The sequence below is a fragment of the Cenococcum geophilum genome (genome assembly GCF_001692895.1).
Source record: "Cenococcum geophilum 1.58 unplaced genomic scaffold K441scaffold_13, whole genome shotgun sequence".
NCBI lineage: Eukaryota > Fungi > Ascomycota > Dothideomycetes > Gloniales > Gloniaceae > Cenococcum > Cenococcum geophilum.
In genome coordinates, this window is record NW_027137571.1 from 2,813,090 (window position 1) to 2,829,115 (window position 16,026).

The 16,026-nt window shown below is 39.5% G+C and overlaps 2 protein-coding genes across 2 annotated transcripts; both read left to right on the top strand.

Moving 5' to 3' along the window:
* Positions 1-12,256: 12,256 nt before the first annotated feature.
* On the top strand, positions 12,257-13,170 carry K441DRAFT_607870 (uncharacterized protein; the record flags this gene model as incomplete). The annotated part of the gene is made up of 3 exons (XM_067645455.1): positions 12,257-12,597; positions 12,668-12,900; positions 12,957-13,170. The coding sequence occupies 3 exons, from the start codon at positions 12,257-12,259 to the stop codon at positions 13,073-13,075; spliced, it is 693 nt and encodes a 230-aa protein (XP_067506120.1). The 3' UTR covers positions 13,076-13,170.
* Positions 13,171-13,234: 64 nt separating this feature from the next.
* On the top strand, positions 13,235-14,747 carry K441DRAFT_51609 (TPR-like protein). The gene has a single exon (XM_067642112.1). It carries the CDS (start codon positions 13,394-13,396, stop codon positions 14,657-14,659), a length of 1,266 nt encoding a protein of 421 aa, XP_067506121.1. The 5' UTR covers positions 13,235-13,393; the 3' UTR covers positions 14,660-14,747.
* The last annotated feature ends 1,279 nt before the right edge of the window (positions 14,748-16,026 follow it).

Here is a 16,026-nt window from a genome sequence, read left to right on the forward strand (position 1 = left end):
AAAAAATTTAGAGGAACACTGGCGCTACGTACTAGAAGTGCTATATAGGTTGCGGTAATATTAACTATATACAAACCTTAAGAAGTATAGGTTTGGCGTATAAGAGGTTAAGTTTTTAGGATATATTATTAGTCCTAAAGGCGTAGCAATAGATCCTAGCTGGGTAGAAGCTATTACTAAGTAGGAGAGCCCTTAATCCTATAGGGATGTCTAGGTCTTCCTAGGTTTTGCCAACTTCTATTACCGGTTTATCTATAAGTACTTTACTATTATAAAGCCTATTACTAATCTCTTTAAGGGAGTAAAGAACGGCCGTAAAGCTAGGCCTTTTAGTTAGCTAGAAGAGGCAGAGTAGGCAATACACCGGCTCTATAACGCCTTTACAACAGCGCCGCTCTTACAACGCTATACGCCGGGCTTACTAACCCAATTAAAGACTAATGCCTTAATATAAGGCCTAGCAGCTATTATATTATAGCTGTTTAAAGACGGCCTTTAGCATCCAATAGCCTTTTAGTCTAGGAAGCTTTTGCTAGTAGAGCGTAATTATAAAACCTATAATTAGGAGCTACTAGCTATTATAGAGGCTTTTAAGCATTAGAGACACTATATTAAGGGGCTATTAAGCCGCCTAGAAGTACTTATAGATTATAATAATCTAAAGGGTTTTATAAAAGTAAAAGCCCTTAATAGACGGTAAGCCAGATAGGCTATAGCATTAGCTGCCTATTACTTTATAATTAAGTATAGGGTAGGAAAAACAAACCATACAAATACGCCGTTAAGGCGACCCCTAGGCGTAAGGGGTCCGCCAGAAGAAAATACTATGCTACTATTACTCTAAAGGACTTTAGGAATATAGGGCCACTAATCTAAAATAAAAGTCCTATTAAGTGTATAAGAAAACGAGCCTTCTATAAAGGTGTCGTTTTTATAGCTATAAGCCAGCGACCCGACGGCGGTACGCCTGGGCTATATAGTATTACGGTTTAACTAAGTAACCTATATATATGCTATTAAGCAGCGTGTAATAAGAACCTAAGTTAGAGAAGCTAGTACTTAAAAAAGTGCTTACAAGTCTAGTATGGAAACAGTTATTAAGCTTATTAAAGGACTCTAGACTAAAGATAACTTTATACTATAAAAGCGTAGTAACAGTATAAATACTATAAGACGCCGTTAACGCGCCCGCTTAAAGCTAGTGTAGTAGTTTAATTTCGCTAGACTACTTTATTACTGCGGGAGGTTATATATACCCCTAGACCTAGCAGTTTATACAGAGCTCCTATAGATCTACTACAATAATACCCTAGCTAGCTACTTTAGTAAGAAAAAAACTCTAAATCTACTCTTACGTAAGTATTACTAGCCTAGTATAAATACGGACGTTATAAACTACATCTCTACTTATAATTTATACTAATGTATATATACGCCTTAATATTGCCCTTATAGCGAGCTCTAAGCACTACCTTACCTAGACTAGCCGTAGCAGGAGATTATAATAAACTTTATTATAGGCCTACCGCCTAGCAAATAAGGCGATAAGGTGTATAACGCAATATATATATAATAGTTGACCGCTATACTAAGATAGCCTTTGTTACGGAACGTGGGCAGTAGCTATAGAGCGTATATATTTAAGAAGTCTATAAGACGTTACGCAATCAATTATAAGGGTCAAGGGCGTAAGGAGGTAATATACCTACGCGTAGCTAATATAAGCTGTACATAAGGTATACGCGAGAGCACAGGGCTCTCCTATAGAGGCCCCTGCGGTAGGGTTCCATAACACTACCCCCCCTCTATAAAGGCGGAGCTCTGGCAACGCTATAGTTACTATATATATATAAAAGGGACACTTAAGGTATAAAAAAGAAGAAAGGGGGGTATTGCTAAAGGTTTAAAACAACGTTATATAATAAGGCTTGGCATCTAAGAATCTGACCAATTAGACAACTTTAACCGCCGGTTAAAGTTCTTAGATATCTTAACAATATTCCGGTTATATAATCGCACTTTACCACAATCTAACAGCAATTTGCCCTTACGTAGCAATATATAACGGTTTAACTTTATAAGGGCTCCTATAGAGGATTAGGTATAAAATCTCTGCTTAAGCCTGGTTTCTATGGGTTCGCGTAATAAAAGTCGCTAATTAGATCCTTTACATTTTTAAAGTCTTCCCATAGTTACTATTTTGGCTAATCTATATCGAATCCTGTATATATAGCTCTATAGTAGAGCCGTCGTCCTCTACCTTTGCTAAAGTATTTAGAGTTAATAATTCGTTTAATAGTCCACTCTTTATAGTTCTTATCTTCGTTCTTATCTCAGATTAATACTAGTAGGGGTTTAGGCTATATCTACCCCGGTAAGGGGTTAGGCTAATAGAGGTATAGTAGCTATAGGTAAAATACAGGCCATATCCTACGGGTGGCTAGGGTAGGCGGGAGTTCTAGCTTATATACGGCTCCCCTATTAATAACTCGTTTAATTAGGTAAAGGCCAAGGTTCTTATAATTAAGTAACTTTATAGGCCTCTATATAGAGATATTGCGTGCATCTAGCCATACCTAGTCGCCAATACGCATCTCTAGTGGTGGCGTTCTATAGCGGTCAGCAAAGTAGGCCTACTTTACTTAAGCCCAGGCCATTTCTCCCTTACAGTAGTTAAGTAGATTTTTTATACGGTCTACATACTAGTTAGTAAGTAGTATCTTAAGGCGTTTTTTATATAGTAGTTTCTTATTAATAGGTTCTGGTAGCTCTATGCCGGATTAGGGGTAATAACCCTTATTTGCGAAGAACGGGGTAAGTCCTATAGTGGTTAAGACGTAGTTATTCGCTGCAAATTTACCTAGTAGGAGGTAATCTACCTAGTCATCTTAACTATAGGCGACTACCTGTCATAGGTACGCTTTTATGCTAGTATTAGCGTTTTCCGGTTACCTAATAGTTTTATAGTAAAAGGATATAGATATCTTAACGGAGATGCCAAGACGTTAGCAGATTCGTCTCTATACATCGGAGTTAAATTATATGCTTTAGTCGGACGTAATCGAGTCAGGTAACCTATATAGTCAGTAAACTTCGCGGAAAAAGGCGTTAGTAACGTTGTTAACGGCTACGCCTTTAGTTGGGACGTAGTGGCGCTCTTTTATAAGTCGGCATATTATTATAAGGATGTTCTTATAGGTACGGCCGTGTCATTTATAGGGTGGTAGGTTAATAACAAAATCTATGGCGATATCTACCCATCGTTATATAGGTACTAGTAAAGGGTGTAGTAGTCCTTAGTACTTTATATTAAAGGCCTTAGCGCGCTTATAACCGTAGTAGGCGCCTATAAAGTATTTAACTAAGTCTATTATTTTTAGCCAAAAGTAGTATCGGCTAAGAAGCTTGTAGGTTCCTCTTCTACCTAGGTAGCCGCTTAATCAGAGGTCGTAGGCTATTTAGATTAGTTACTATTATAGATTTTCTAAGTTAGGGATAAATAGGCGACCTTTATAATAGAGCCTATTTTCTTTTACTTCTAAGGCTGCTATATTAATCTAGCCTAAGCTTTAAAGGTTAGTAGACAGTATACAGGCGCCGGCGGTCTTTACAGCAATAAGTTAATATAGTAATAGGTCAATAGAGGTGTTATATACCGTAGTAATAAGCTTATTAATTTCGGGAGATAACTTTAGTTCTGTGGTATAAAGCTAAGGTATAGTTAGCTCTATTATAGGTAGTATACCTAGGGCCAAATTTCGTACTTTTAGGATTGTCTATTGTTAGAACTAATTATAGGGGTTATCTTTAGACTAAGGAAGGTCTTGCGAGCGGCGTATTAGGCTATTAGGTTTAGTATCTTATACTCCTAATCTATATATAATTTTAAAGTTAAAACCAGAAAGGAACTCGTTCTAATATACTTAGCGTTAGTTTAGCTACTTTATAGTTATAAAGTACTTAAAGTTACGATAGTCCGTAAGGACTTTAGTTAGCTAGTTAAGCTCTACTAAGGAGAGTTCTAGTTAGAATTCTTTAAACACTTATATAATTGTAAGGAGTTCTTTATTATAGATCTTATAGTTACACTCTTATAGTATAAGCTTAGACGAGTAAAATATGACTAGGTAAAGAAAACCGTCGTTACCCATCTAGGAAAGAACGCCTGCGTTAACGTAGTCTAAGGAGTCGGTTTTAAGATAGAGTTATTATTCTAGTGTAAAGTAAGCTAGAATAGGTACTTTGGTAAAGGTATTTTTAAGGTCTTAAAACGCCTTTTCGCATTTAGGCGTTTAGGTAAAGCGTAGGTACGTTTTTCTTCCTTTTACAGAAAGGCCCTTTGTTCGCATTATTGCTGTAAGTGGTACTACTACGCCTAAGAAGCTGTATATAAATTTCTAATAGAAGTTAGTGAAACTAAGGAAGGCTTATATATCCTTAATATAGTTAGGGGCTTGCTATTTAGTAATTATATATACCTTCTTAGGGTTTATATAGACACCCTTAGTAGTAACAATTAGTCTAAGGTATTTTACTTCTGTAACTAAGAATTCGTATTTCTTTAAATTAATATAAAGTCCTATATCCCTAAGGCGCTATAGGACCTTTTAAACGTGTTCGGTATACTTAGAAGGGTTATTGCTATAAATAAGTATATTATCTAGGTACGCAGAGCAGAAGTCATTAAGGTAGTTCCGTAAGGCGTTATTAATATAGCTTTAGAAGGTGCCTGGGCCATTATATACGCCAAAGGGTATAATAGTATATTTAAATTGGCCGAAGCGCAATATAAATACAGTTTTCTATTTATCACCTTCCCGTATTTAGAGATGGTTAAAGGCGGCGATAATATCGAGCTTAGTATAGATTTTGGCTTGGCTAAGCCGCTTAAGGGTCTCCTATATAAGCGGTACTAGATATTAGTTTTTAATTATAATAGTGTTAAGTCCTCTATAATTAACATAGAATTAAATACCTTCTCTTAGCTTTTTAGCGAGAAGGATAGGGGCGGCTACTAGTAATATACTAGGACGAATAAACCCTTTATTAAGGTGCTTATTAATATACTTTCTTACAACTAGAAGTTCGTCTTTTAATATTAGGTAGGGTCTCTTATAAGGTAGCGTTTTTCCTTATTTAATGTTAATAGTATAGTTATTAGGTCAATGTAGGGAGAGTATATCTACGCCCTTTTATAAGCATATATCGATAAAGTTATAGTACCTCTTAGGGAGGAGCTTACGGAGTTCTTCGTTAGTAAGTCCTTTTTTAAGTTTTATAAACTTCTTAAAGTCTAAAGGTAAAAGTCCGTAGAGTTTCACAGGGGCGTCATCTTCTAGAAGGTCGACTATGTCTATCCTATTACTATAGAGGACGTAGTCCTATTCTTTATTAAGCTTATATAGTTGTAATTAAAAAGCTACAGTAACGGTCTAGCCTTTTCTACGTGCTATATGGTAGAAGGCCGCGGCACTTATATAGTAGCAGTTAGTTATAGGTAGGATAATAAGGGGTTTCTTAGGTTAATATCCTAGTAAGTAAATAGAGGTGGCTAGGCCATATCCTAGGCAAGTCTCTCTATAGTATTTAAAGTTAAAGGTTGCCGTTCTCTTTTCCTAGTTAATAGTAGGGTTATATTATTCGAGCTAGCTCATTCTAAGAATAATATGGTAGTTAGTAAGTGGTATAATATAGGCCTAAAGCTCTTCCTGGTGCCCGTTTATATCTAAGTAGAGTTATACTACGTGGGTAATCTTCTATACAGTACAACTACTATTAGTGAGTTATAGGGCGCGGGCTTTAGTAAAGGGTAAGGTAGGTAGNTTATAAGTGCGTATAAGTTAGGTATCTATAAATTAGTTAGTAGCTTCGCAGTTAATTATAAAACGGCTTTTATATTATTTTATAGTAGTAGTTCCTATTATAGGTAGAACTATCTATTTCCGTCTATTTATCTTTACTAAGTTATCTATTAAGTAGGCTAATATATGAATCCCTTTATCGTTAGAGCGTCCTAACCTACGACTTAGGGCTAGGACTTAACGTTTTCCATTTCCGTATCTAATTCTACTACTATTACTGCGTCTTTATCTTGTACGGTAGTGGCATATAGCAACGTATTTAGTGTTCAGGGCATTAGGTTAGGTATTAGGCGGCAGGTACTAAACCTAGCTATTAGGTAGTTTAGGTTATCGTAATAACAGCCTTCTTAATAGCATCTATAGTAGCGTCCTAGTTTCCAGAGTAGCTTACGCTCTCCATCTAGGAGTTTTTACAGAAAGGTTGGTATAGAGAGGTCAATATTGGCTCTAGTGGTACTTAAGGTAGTAGGCGTCGGTGGTTTAGTATATATAGGTTTAGTAGGCCCGGAGGGCTTCTATAAAGAGGTCTTTAAGCAAGGGTTAGCAGTAGTAATCTAATTTAGTCGTCGTTCAATCTTCCATAGGGCTGCTACCATCTTATAAATATCGTTGTAGTTATAGCTGGCGGCTGCGTAACTAAGGTAATAAGTAACTTTTTTAAGAAGATCCTCTTAGTCTTTAGTATCGTCTTAAGTAAGGGCTCCGGTATATTCCTAGAATTTAATATAAAACTTATCAAATAATTTAGTAGGGCTCATCTTTAGGGCACGTAGTTTAGCTTAGTTGGTAGCCAGTAGGTCATAATCGCGGTATATTAGGTTAAGATCGTTAAGGACTTCTTAATAAGACTACTACTTCTAGGGGCCACTAGTCTCCTATTAGGTAAAGCTGCTTAGCGCTAACCCTCCATTAAGTATTAAGTAGGTAAAGTTGCCGGGGGCATAAAGACTTAGGTAGCGTTATATATAGTAGAGAAGTATCTAGCATTATTACAAATATACTTATTAAGCTAAGATTATAGGTATTTAATTATGCCTTCTTTTTTAGTAACCGTAGCAATTAGTGCAATCTCATTCTTCTTTAACTATTAGACGTCGCGTTTAGACACACAAAGGTCATCTTCGGTTTCTTAACGTATGTTATTAGCGAGCGCCTTATAAGCTTATAAGTCTTAGACAATATCGCGATCTTAGGTAGTATGCATCTTAGCTTATATAAGCTTTAGGTAGTAGTTCTATAGAAGGCGGTAGTATTTATTAGGGTCTCGTGCTACCATTTTTACAAACGTCTTAGCGTCTTATATTTCGATTTTAATAGGTAGTAGCCCTTCCGTTTGCTTGTCCGTAGTTATATAATTAATAAAAAATAAGACATTATTAGTGTCCATCTCCTTAGGGGTTAAGGCTAGGGCTAATAAATTAAATTCTCCTAGGATTAATTGGCGTCGTAGGTTAAGTATAGGTATTAGATTATTCTTTAGGTTTAATATAGTAGCTAGTAAGGAATATTATCTTACTATTATGGGTTCCTTAAAAGTATAAAGTAAGGTAATTCGTAGAACGCTGTTTTGGCAGCGCCTACAGTATTATAAAGACGTAGAATTAGTTGTAGGCTAAACGTCAGTGGTAAAAAGGCGCAACGTAATATTATAGAACGTGAGCAGTAGCTACAGAGCGTATATATTTAAGGAGTCTATAAGACGTTACGCGATCAATTGTAAGGGTTAAGGGCGTAAGGAAGTAATATACCTACGCGTAGCTAACATAAGCTATACGTAAGGTATACGCAAGAGCACGGGGCTCTCCTATAGAGGCCCCTGCGGTAGGGTTCCGTGACAGCCTTATATCTGCCTATAGTAAAAACTATTACTATAACTAAACTCGCGGATCTCTTCCTTAATAAAGTAGTACGCCGTTTTAGAGCCCCTAGGGGGATTATATTTAATTACAGCAGTATCTTTACTAGTAAGTTCTGGTTAGAGCTATGCTTTACTATAAAGATAAAACGTAGGCAAAGTATGGCCTTTTACCCGTAGATAGACGGGTAAATAAAACGCCAGAACTAAACCCTAGAGTATTACCTCCGTATATTCTATAACGAAAAGTAAAGTAACTAGGCAGGCCTTTTATTACTAGCTAAATTCGCCTATAATAATGCTAAATATAGCATAATAGGTATAAGCTCGTTCTATACCTACTATAGGTTTTACCTACGTCTAGAATATAAGGTCTAGGCAGATAATAGTAGTTCTATTCTAGCCGCCTCTAAGAGAATTAAAAGAATATCCTTTAAACGCAAAGCGCTGGTAAAGCGCTAGGAAAGCGCCGCCAAGGCATAAGCAAAATACTATAATCGTTATTACTAACTATAGGTATATAAAGTAGGGGATCTAGTCTTACTATTAACTAAGAACCTTAAACTAAAAAGACTAAGTAAGAAACTTATAGCACGCTTTATTAGACCTTTTAGTATAGCCAAACTAGTTAGAAAGTAAGCATACTAACTATATCTACCTACGTCTTACTATATCCACTTAGTGTTCTATATTAGCTTACTAAAGCCATATAAATAATATAAGGGCACTACTAAAGACCCTCTACTAGGGCCTATTAAGCTAGACAATTAAGCGGACTAAGAGGACTAATATAAGGTAGAAAAAGTACGTAGAAGGAAGGGATATAACTAAACCCTATAGTACCTAGTTAAGTAAAAAGGATAGCTAAAAGAATATAACTAATAGGTCCCTATAGAGGACATTAATAAGGACGTAAAAGAGATATATAATAGTTACTTTACCCTAAGGGGTAAACGGAAGAGAAAATAGGCGGAAGAATAAAAAACTTTTAATTATAACCGGGATTATGCCTTACTGGTGGGGCGACGACGGAACGACGGCGGAGTAATAATAGTACGTTAATAGAAATATAGATACTCTATAGCTCTACCTCCTCCTCTTCCTCCTCTCCCTCCTTATCCTCCTCCTCCCCCTCCTCTTTATCCTCCTCACCCTTATCCTCCTCCTTATCCCTTATAATAGGAGGTATATTGGCCTATAAGTACTATTAGTATACGCTATAACGGCAAAACACCTGCGCTATAACATGTACTAAAGCGCGCATTACGTTAAAAATTCCTTTAAGGGTATAACGGATGGCCTATAATTCCTGCATTTAGAGTAGGGGAAAGTCTTCGCCCTTTAGGCGCTAGCGGAGACCGTGCTTAGCGCCAGTGCGCACTAAGGCCTTAATATCCTTTGTAAAGGACTTCTAGGCGGCAGCAACGCAAGCATTAAGGTTAACCGTATTCCCGCCAGCAACCTACTAGCGTTTAGCCCTATTAATAAGGGCAAGTAGCTCGTTTAGGCGGCTATAGAAGGCCTTAGGGACCTAGTCTTATTAGCTATTAGAACCTAAACCAACGCACTTAAACTTACTACTTGGCACAACTTATTTAGTTGTCGGTAGTACCTACAATTGCGGTTAGCCTGCTTACCGTAAGTAGCCCACCTAGTAGTGGCTACGCGCTTAGCGCAGCGGAGGCAAATTAGTTTAAGTAAGGCTAGGGGAGCACCTTACGAATAACAAGGAAGCTTAAACGGCGTTTAGTAGGGTTAGCGATAGCTATAAGCTAGTATAAAGAATACTTACGGAAGGTTCACCAGCAGGCGAACCAGCGGCGTAGCGCTTGCGATTTATAATTAATTAGAAATCGTAGAGAAGGCGAGTTATAGGCTAAACGAATTAAAATGGAATTAGAAGGGAAATCTAATATCCTACCTAGGTAGGAACTCCTACCTTTATAGATCTCTATAGGGCCCTAGCGTTCTATTATCCTATTTACCTATTATCCTATTGTCCTATTTACACGTTATCTAATTTACTTTAAATTTTGTTACACACTTTTTATTCAGCAAAGGACAATAATAGCGCTCCTATTATATAATAGCGTCGGCTAAGGACAGCCGCTTAAGAAGGGGGGGGCAATTGTTAGGCTATAGAGACGCATTAGCCGTAACCGGCTTAGCGCAGGCGAGGCGCAGGCGAGGCGCCTACAAAACGTAGTCGCCCCGCATTAGAGAACAGCAGAATTCAGTTCTACAGTTCTACTCTATTAAGAACCAGATACTCCTTACATCCCGCTGCTGTTATTACGTTACTACATACCCTCAGGGCCTTGGCGTCCTAACATTAATAGATAAGAACTAACTCTAGAACGAGAGGCTGCTAATTAATTTCTAGCTAAAATATATGCAATTATAAGGCTAACGGTAAGAGCCTTAGTTAAGCTACTTCTATTAGTATACTTCGCCCACGCTATAAGCTAATCGTTAATCTTCTACCACTAAGTTTTAACTTTAGTTTCTATTATATTAAACCTAATATTATAAACGCCCGAGTACTAAGTGTTAACTCTAGCCTTAATCGGCTAGTGCTTAACGCGAATACCTTACTCTTGGCGATATAGGTCTCTCTTATATATAGGAAAGACCTAAAGTCGCTAAAGATTATAAAGCCAAAGGCTTACACCAACAAGAGTTTCAGTAAATGGCAAATCCTTTAGGTATTAAATTACTATATCATAATTATAGGTAATAAACACACCGCCGCCTATCCTCTCTGCGTTACTAATCTTACTCTTAAAACATAGCCGAAGCGGCAATAGAATTGTTTCCTTTACGAACTCACTTATTAAGTAAGCCCTTGGAGGTAAGCGGGAGGCTAAAGGTAAGCGAGAAACTGGAGAAGCCTAAGGAGTTTAAGCAACTTAAGGAGCCCAAAGAGCCTAAAGAGCTAGAGGAAGTTAAGGAGCTTAAGCAACTTCTTAAGAGGCCGCAGATTAATATCGCTGGGCTAATGTAATTAGCGGCTCCTGCATTAAATACGGCAACGCGTAAGGTCTTAATTAAGTTAATATACTAAACTAACTCTAAGAAGCCTGCTAACTTTAGTAGTATACACCCCAATCCTCTACCTTATCCTCCTCTGCCTTATCCTCCTCTGCCTCTATTATAGCTTCTAGATTGTTCCTTATTTCCTTAAGCTCCTCCACTATAAAACTCGGCTAAACGGTGTTATATTCGCGTCTTGGCAGCTATCGTAATTATCGTAGATTGTAGTTTAACGGCAGTAGGGCCTTGGGCAATAAGGAGGGAGGAAGGACGCTTCGTCGAGTTCGTTAAGATAGAGGACTCTCGCCCGTTAATCGAGCTGCTGTACGTTTTAAAGAAGGGTGCATATCAAAGATAGAACAACACGATTTTAAGTGGATATCACGACTTTGGTAAGTTGGGCAAGCTCTGTATGGCTTTAATTCGATCGTCCCTAGTAACCAGGAGGTCCTTACATGCAGCCATAGGCGTTCGCTACAATTACTATATACAGTTGGTGGCGATCTAGCGAGCCCGCGTACCGAAGCGAAATCTACTTTTTTTTAAAGGGGGGGTGGAAGCTGGTCACGCTTGTAGCTGTAGAATCAACTTTTTAACAAAAAAGGTTAGCGATATCCGCTTGCGGATATATGTAGGTAGTCAAGCTTTCAGTCAAACGAGAGCCTATGATTGGCCAAACCCTTATCGATATGCGTGGATGTAAACCAGCGTGGGAAGGGATACCAGCCTCATTCCTAATCCGGAACGCCAAGAAAGCGGTTTTGTGGCTTATTTGTGGTGCAGGGAGGCCAGGAACTTTTGACCCACGCCTCCGTAGTTATCCAACCGCTGACGTCGACGTCGGCAGTTATTGTGGGACGAAACGAGGCGTAAAGAGTACTTTTGGTAGAAGTTCACGGAGCACATAGTGGTAAGTGGACAACAACGGAATGGCGAGTCGACATTGTTTCAGCCTTCATTCCCTTGATACAGCCTCCTGGCGCATCCGGTGGTTAGCGCGTTTTATTAACTTTCCCTTAAACAGCAAAAATACCAAAACTTCCCCTACAAAAAAGCCGTGCAGATGTGGCTGCGCTAACCGCCGGAATTGAAGAGACGCTGTACATGCGCATGCGGCATGTAGTGTGTAAGCTATGGCCCTCGTCAAGCAGATTGTACTTTTGCTCGAATGGCCAGGATGTGGCCAGTGCTCACGAGCTGGCCGGTGCGCCCGGGGGAGAATAGGAGTTTTGTAATGACCTATCAAAACCCCGCTGCAATGACTTGTCGTAACTGATTTAATATTTATTTGCCCGCCCCTTGGAATTTCGGCCTACGCAACCTCACATCTCTCCCTCAACTTCTTTGTCTTGCGAGTACTGAGAAAGTAAATTGTCGAAATTCTAGAGAATATGTAAGAAACCGAGCTGATAGACATGGCCCAGACATGGAGCAATCTACCAACGCGGAACATTCAACAGCCGAACTCACTTTCTTCAATTATCATGCATCAGGGCCATCATATCCCATGCTGAGCCAAGGCCTCCCAAGCCATGCTACGGAGTTCAATGGCATTTATCCAGCACATGAACAATCTGCCTTCACCCTCCCCCACACGCATTTATTCAATCTATTGCCAACACCCTGGACTACCGAGCCGCAAAATGTCCAGCATCTCGGAAATACCCAGGATATACCTGCAGAGCCCATGGGTCCACCGATCAATAAACGAAAGCGAAAAGCTCCGACATTGCGCGCCGATGCATGGGAACCTTACAAAGATCGTATCATAGAGCTCCATATTGCGCAAAATCTACCGCTTCCGAAAGTGAAAGATATTATCCAGAAGGAATTCGGTTTTACAGCTGAGTATGTTTGTTCCTAGATTGGGGAAGGTGATTCTTATCTTCCCCTAGTACTTAGGCTGACCTTTTGCAAGGCTACGGCAATATAGAACACGGATAAGTCAGTGGGGCTTGGACAAGAAGGTCAAGACAGATGAGATGGAAGCGATTGCACGGAAACGACAGCGAAGGAAGCTTGTTGAGACTAATAAGGGAGAGCTTATTTTCGTTGTAAGAGAAAATATGGTGGAGCCTAATAAGATTGATCGATGGATGAAGAGAAACGGGATTGCTGAAAGCACTTTGTATGTTCCGAGTCCTCTTACATGTAAGAAACTGTCTCGAATTATTATTCCCTAGAACAGTTGCCCTGACATGCTATAGCTACCCCATCCGCGGTTGATTGTTGGACAATCTCTGAAAGAGGTTCCCCGGTTCCAAGCCCTACACCTTCTGTTAGAACTCCGACTTTCGCAGTAAGAGGTTTGCCTTCTACTAGCTAAAGTCCATACCGCTCCTCTCCCGCTTTATCGGTTTCTAGCATCGTTCGATCTTCAAACAACAAATTTACAGGACAGAGCCCAGCTCCTAGCTATCGAAGTATCTTAGTTCCGGAAGTCTTGACAGCCCAACCTGGTTCCTTGCCGCAATATCTTTGGGAACATGCCCTACAGATACAAATAGAACAACCGCCCACAGGCTCAGTCTAGTATCGATATAGACAAGAGGACGAAGTACGTCTTAGGCAGGAACTGTCTATCCTTGAAACACCGCATGGAAGGGACCACTTAGAAAATTTGCATACATTATGCGAATTAGGCATGGTACTTATGGATCAAGGTAGATACAAGTCTGCGGACGAGATGTTTCGACGTTTGGTAATCGCCCGTCAAAAGTGGAATGGTGATAATGATATCAACACACTTAAGGCGTTCGAATGCCTAGGCCGAGTGTTGGAATATCAAGGGTATTTTGTTAAGGCCCAGAAAATGTACCGAAGAACGTTCGAGTTTAAGAGGGACGCACTGGGGCATGAACATCTGGACACGCTAAGCAGCATGGCCAACCTGGCGTCGACGTTTTGGAGTCAAGGGCGGTGGAAGGAGGCCGAAGAGCTAGAGGTGCAAGTGATGGAGACGAGAAAGAGGGTGCTTGAGGAGGAGCATCCAGACACGCTGGGCAGCATGGCTAACCTGGCATCGACGTTTTTGAGTCAAGGGCGGTGGAGGAAAGTCGAAGAGCTAGAGGTGCAAGTAATGGAGACGAGTTTAAGGGTGTTTGGGGAGGAGCATCTAAACACGCTAACTATTATGACTAACCTAGCGTCAACGTACAGGAATCAAGGGCGGTGGAAGGAGGCTGAAGAGCTAGAGGTGCAAGTAATGGAAACAAGAAAGAGGGTGCTTGGGGAAGAGCATCCAGACACACTGACCAGCATGGCTTGCCTAGCGTTAACGTATAAGAATCGAGGGCGGTGGAAGGAGGCCGAAGAGCTAGGGGTGCAAGTAATGAAGACAAGAAAGAGGGTGCTTGGGGAGGAGCATCCTTCCACGCTAACCAGCATACATAACCTAGCGTCAACGTACGGGAATCAAGGGCGGTGGAAGGAGGCTGAGGAGCTAGAGGTGCAAGTAATGGAGACAAGTTTAAGGGTGGTTGGGGAGGAGCATCCTTCCACGCTAAGCAGTATGGCCAACCTGGCGTTAACGTACGGGAATCAAGGGCGGTGGAAGGAGGCCGAGGAGCTAGAGGTGCAAGTAATGGAGACATATTTAAGGGTGCTTGGGGAGGAGCATCTAAACACGCTAAGCAGTATGGCTAACCTGGCGTCAACGTACAGGAATCAAGGGCGGTGGAAGGAGGCTGAAGAGCTAGAGGTGCAAGTGATAAAGACGAGAAAGAGGGTGCTTGGGGAGGAGCATCCAGACACGCTAACCAGTATAAATAATCTAGCACACACGTGGAAGTCCCAAAGCCGTAATGAAGATGCCATTTCCCTAATGCGAAAATGCTGCCAGCTACGAAAACAGATCCTTGGCCCTCAGCATCCTTACACAGAGGCGTCACTTGAAACTCTGAATGAGTAGTAGATGGAGAATATGGAGACCGGACTTTAAAGCTACTATATTTAGTAAGTCATATAGGTAATAGCAAGTCCAGACTCTAAAACCGGTGCAAATGCGAAACGGTTAAGCTGCGTAAGCATGCTTACGAGAAATACCTAACGGTAATTAAAGTGATTTGGCACTATAGTCGCTACCAGCAGGGAGGGCGGCCAGCCATACCCTTGTTTAAGGAATGTTTAATTATTTAACGAAGGTATAGGGAGAGTTTTTAAAAGTATGCGTTATCGCCGCTGGATAGTATTGCCACTAGGACCACCTCGGTCGACAATATAGTCTGTGTATATATGTATATATATATATATATATATATATATATATATTCTATTATAGCTATATACTATTTAGGGTATAGGCCGTTATAGAGCGCTAACTAAATACTTTCTGCCATTAATATATATGCTTTAGTTTAGAAGCCAACTATAAGAACTATATATCTATTACCTAACACTATACTTAACTAAGGAAATAAAGGAAAGAAATACGTTACTATTAGAGGAAAAAAAAAAATTTGGAGTTTAGAGGCAAGCCTAAGTAAGTGGTTTTTAACGCCTTATGTTTATAGGGCTATTCTAGCGTTATACGCTTCTTAATCGGCGATATACTAGTAAAGGCATATATAGAGGAGGCTCGCGGTATATTCGGTTATATAATTAAAGGAGAAATTCTTAAAAGTCTTTACTTATTAACGTTGGCTTCTATACTTTTTATATTTTATACACTTAGGTATAAACATCCGGTTTCCTTTATAAATTTAATTATAGCTTTAACTACGCTAATATCTAGCTTCCAGCACTTAATTAGGCCGTTAATATTCCTACCTCCTTTTTGTCTACGTAAGTAGCCTCTTAATGCATATAATAGGTCCCTAAATTAATCTCTATACTACTCTCTTAGTTTAATTCTCTACTATACCTACCTCCTATAAGAGAAGAGGAAGTGCTATATTAATTCTATAAGTCCGTAGTTGTATAACGCCGTCTTTAATATATTAATTTTATAGAGATATTCCTTTAGAAATAACTTACTAGTCTATAGCTATATAAGAATAGCAGCTTTTAAGCTAATTAGCCGCTAGTATAATCCTATAGCCTTTCTAAGGTAGAGTGCTACGTTAATCTTCCTTATAAACTTACCTATATTAAATCTTCCCGCTAAAAGCGGTCCTATTATTATTATAGCTTTTTTTAAGGCTTACGTTATAAGGTACTAAGGGAGGCCATCTCTTTATAGTGGCTTTTTACTCTCTAGTCTTATTACTACTTTAGTAAGCTTATTAGCCTTCTTATTTTCTATAAACCCTAAATGGCCTAGAATCTAGTATAGCGTAA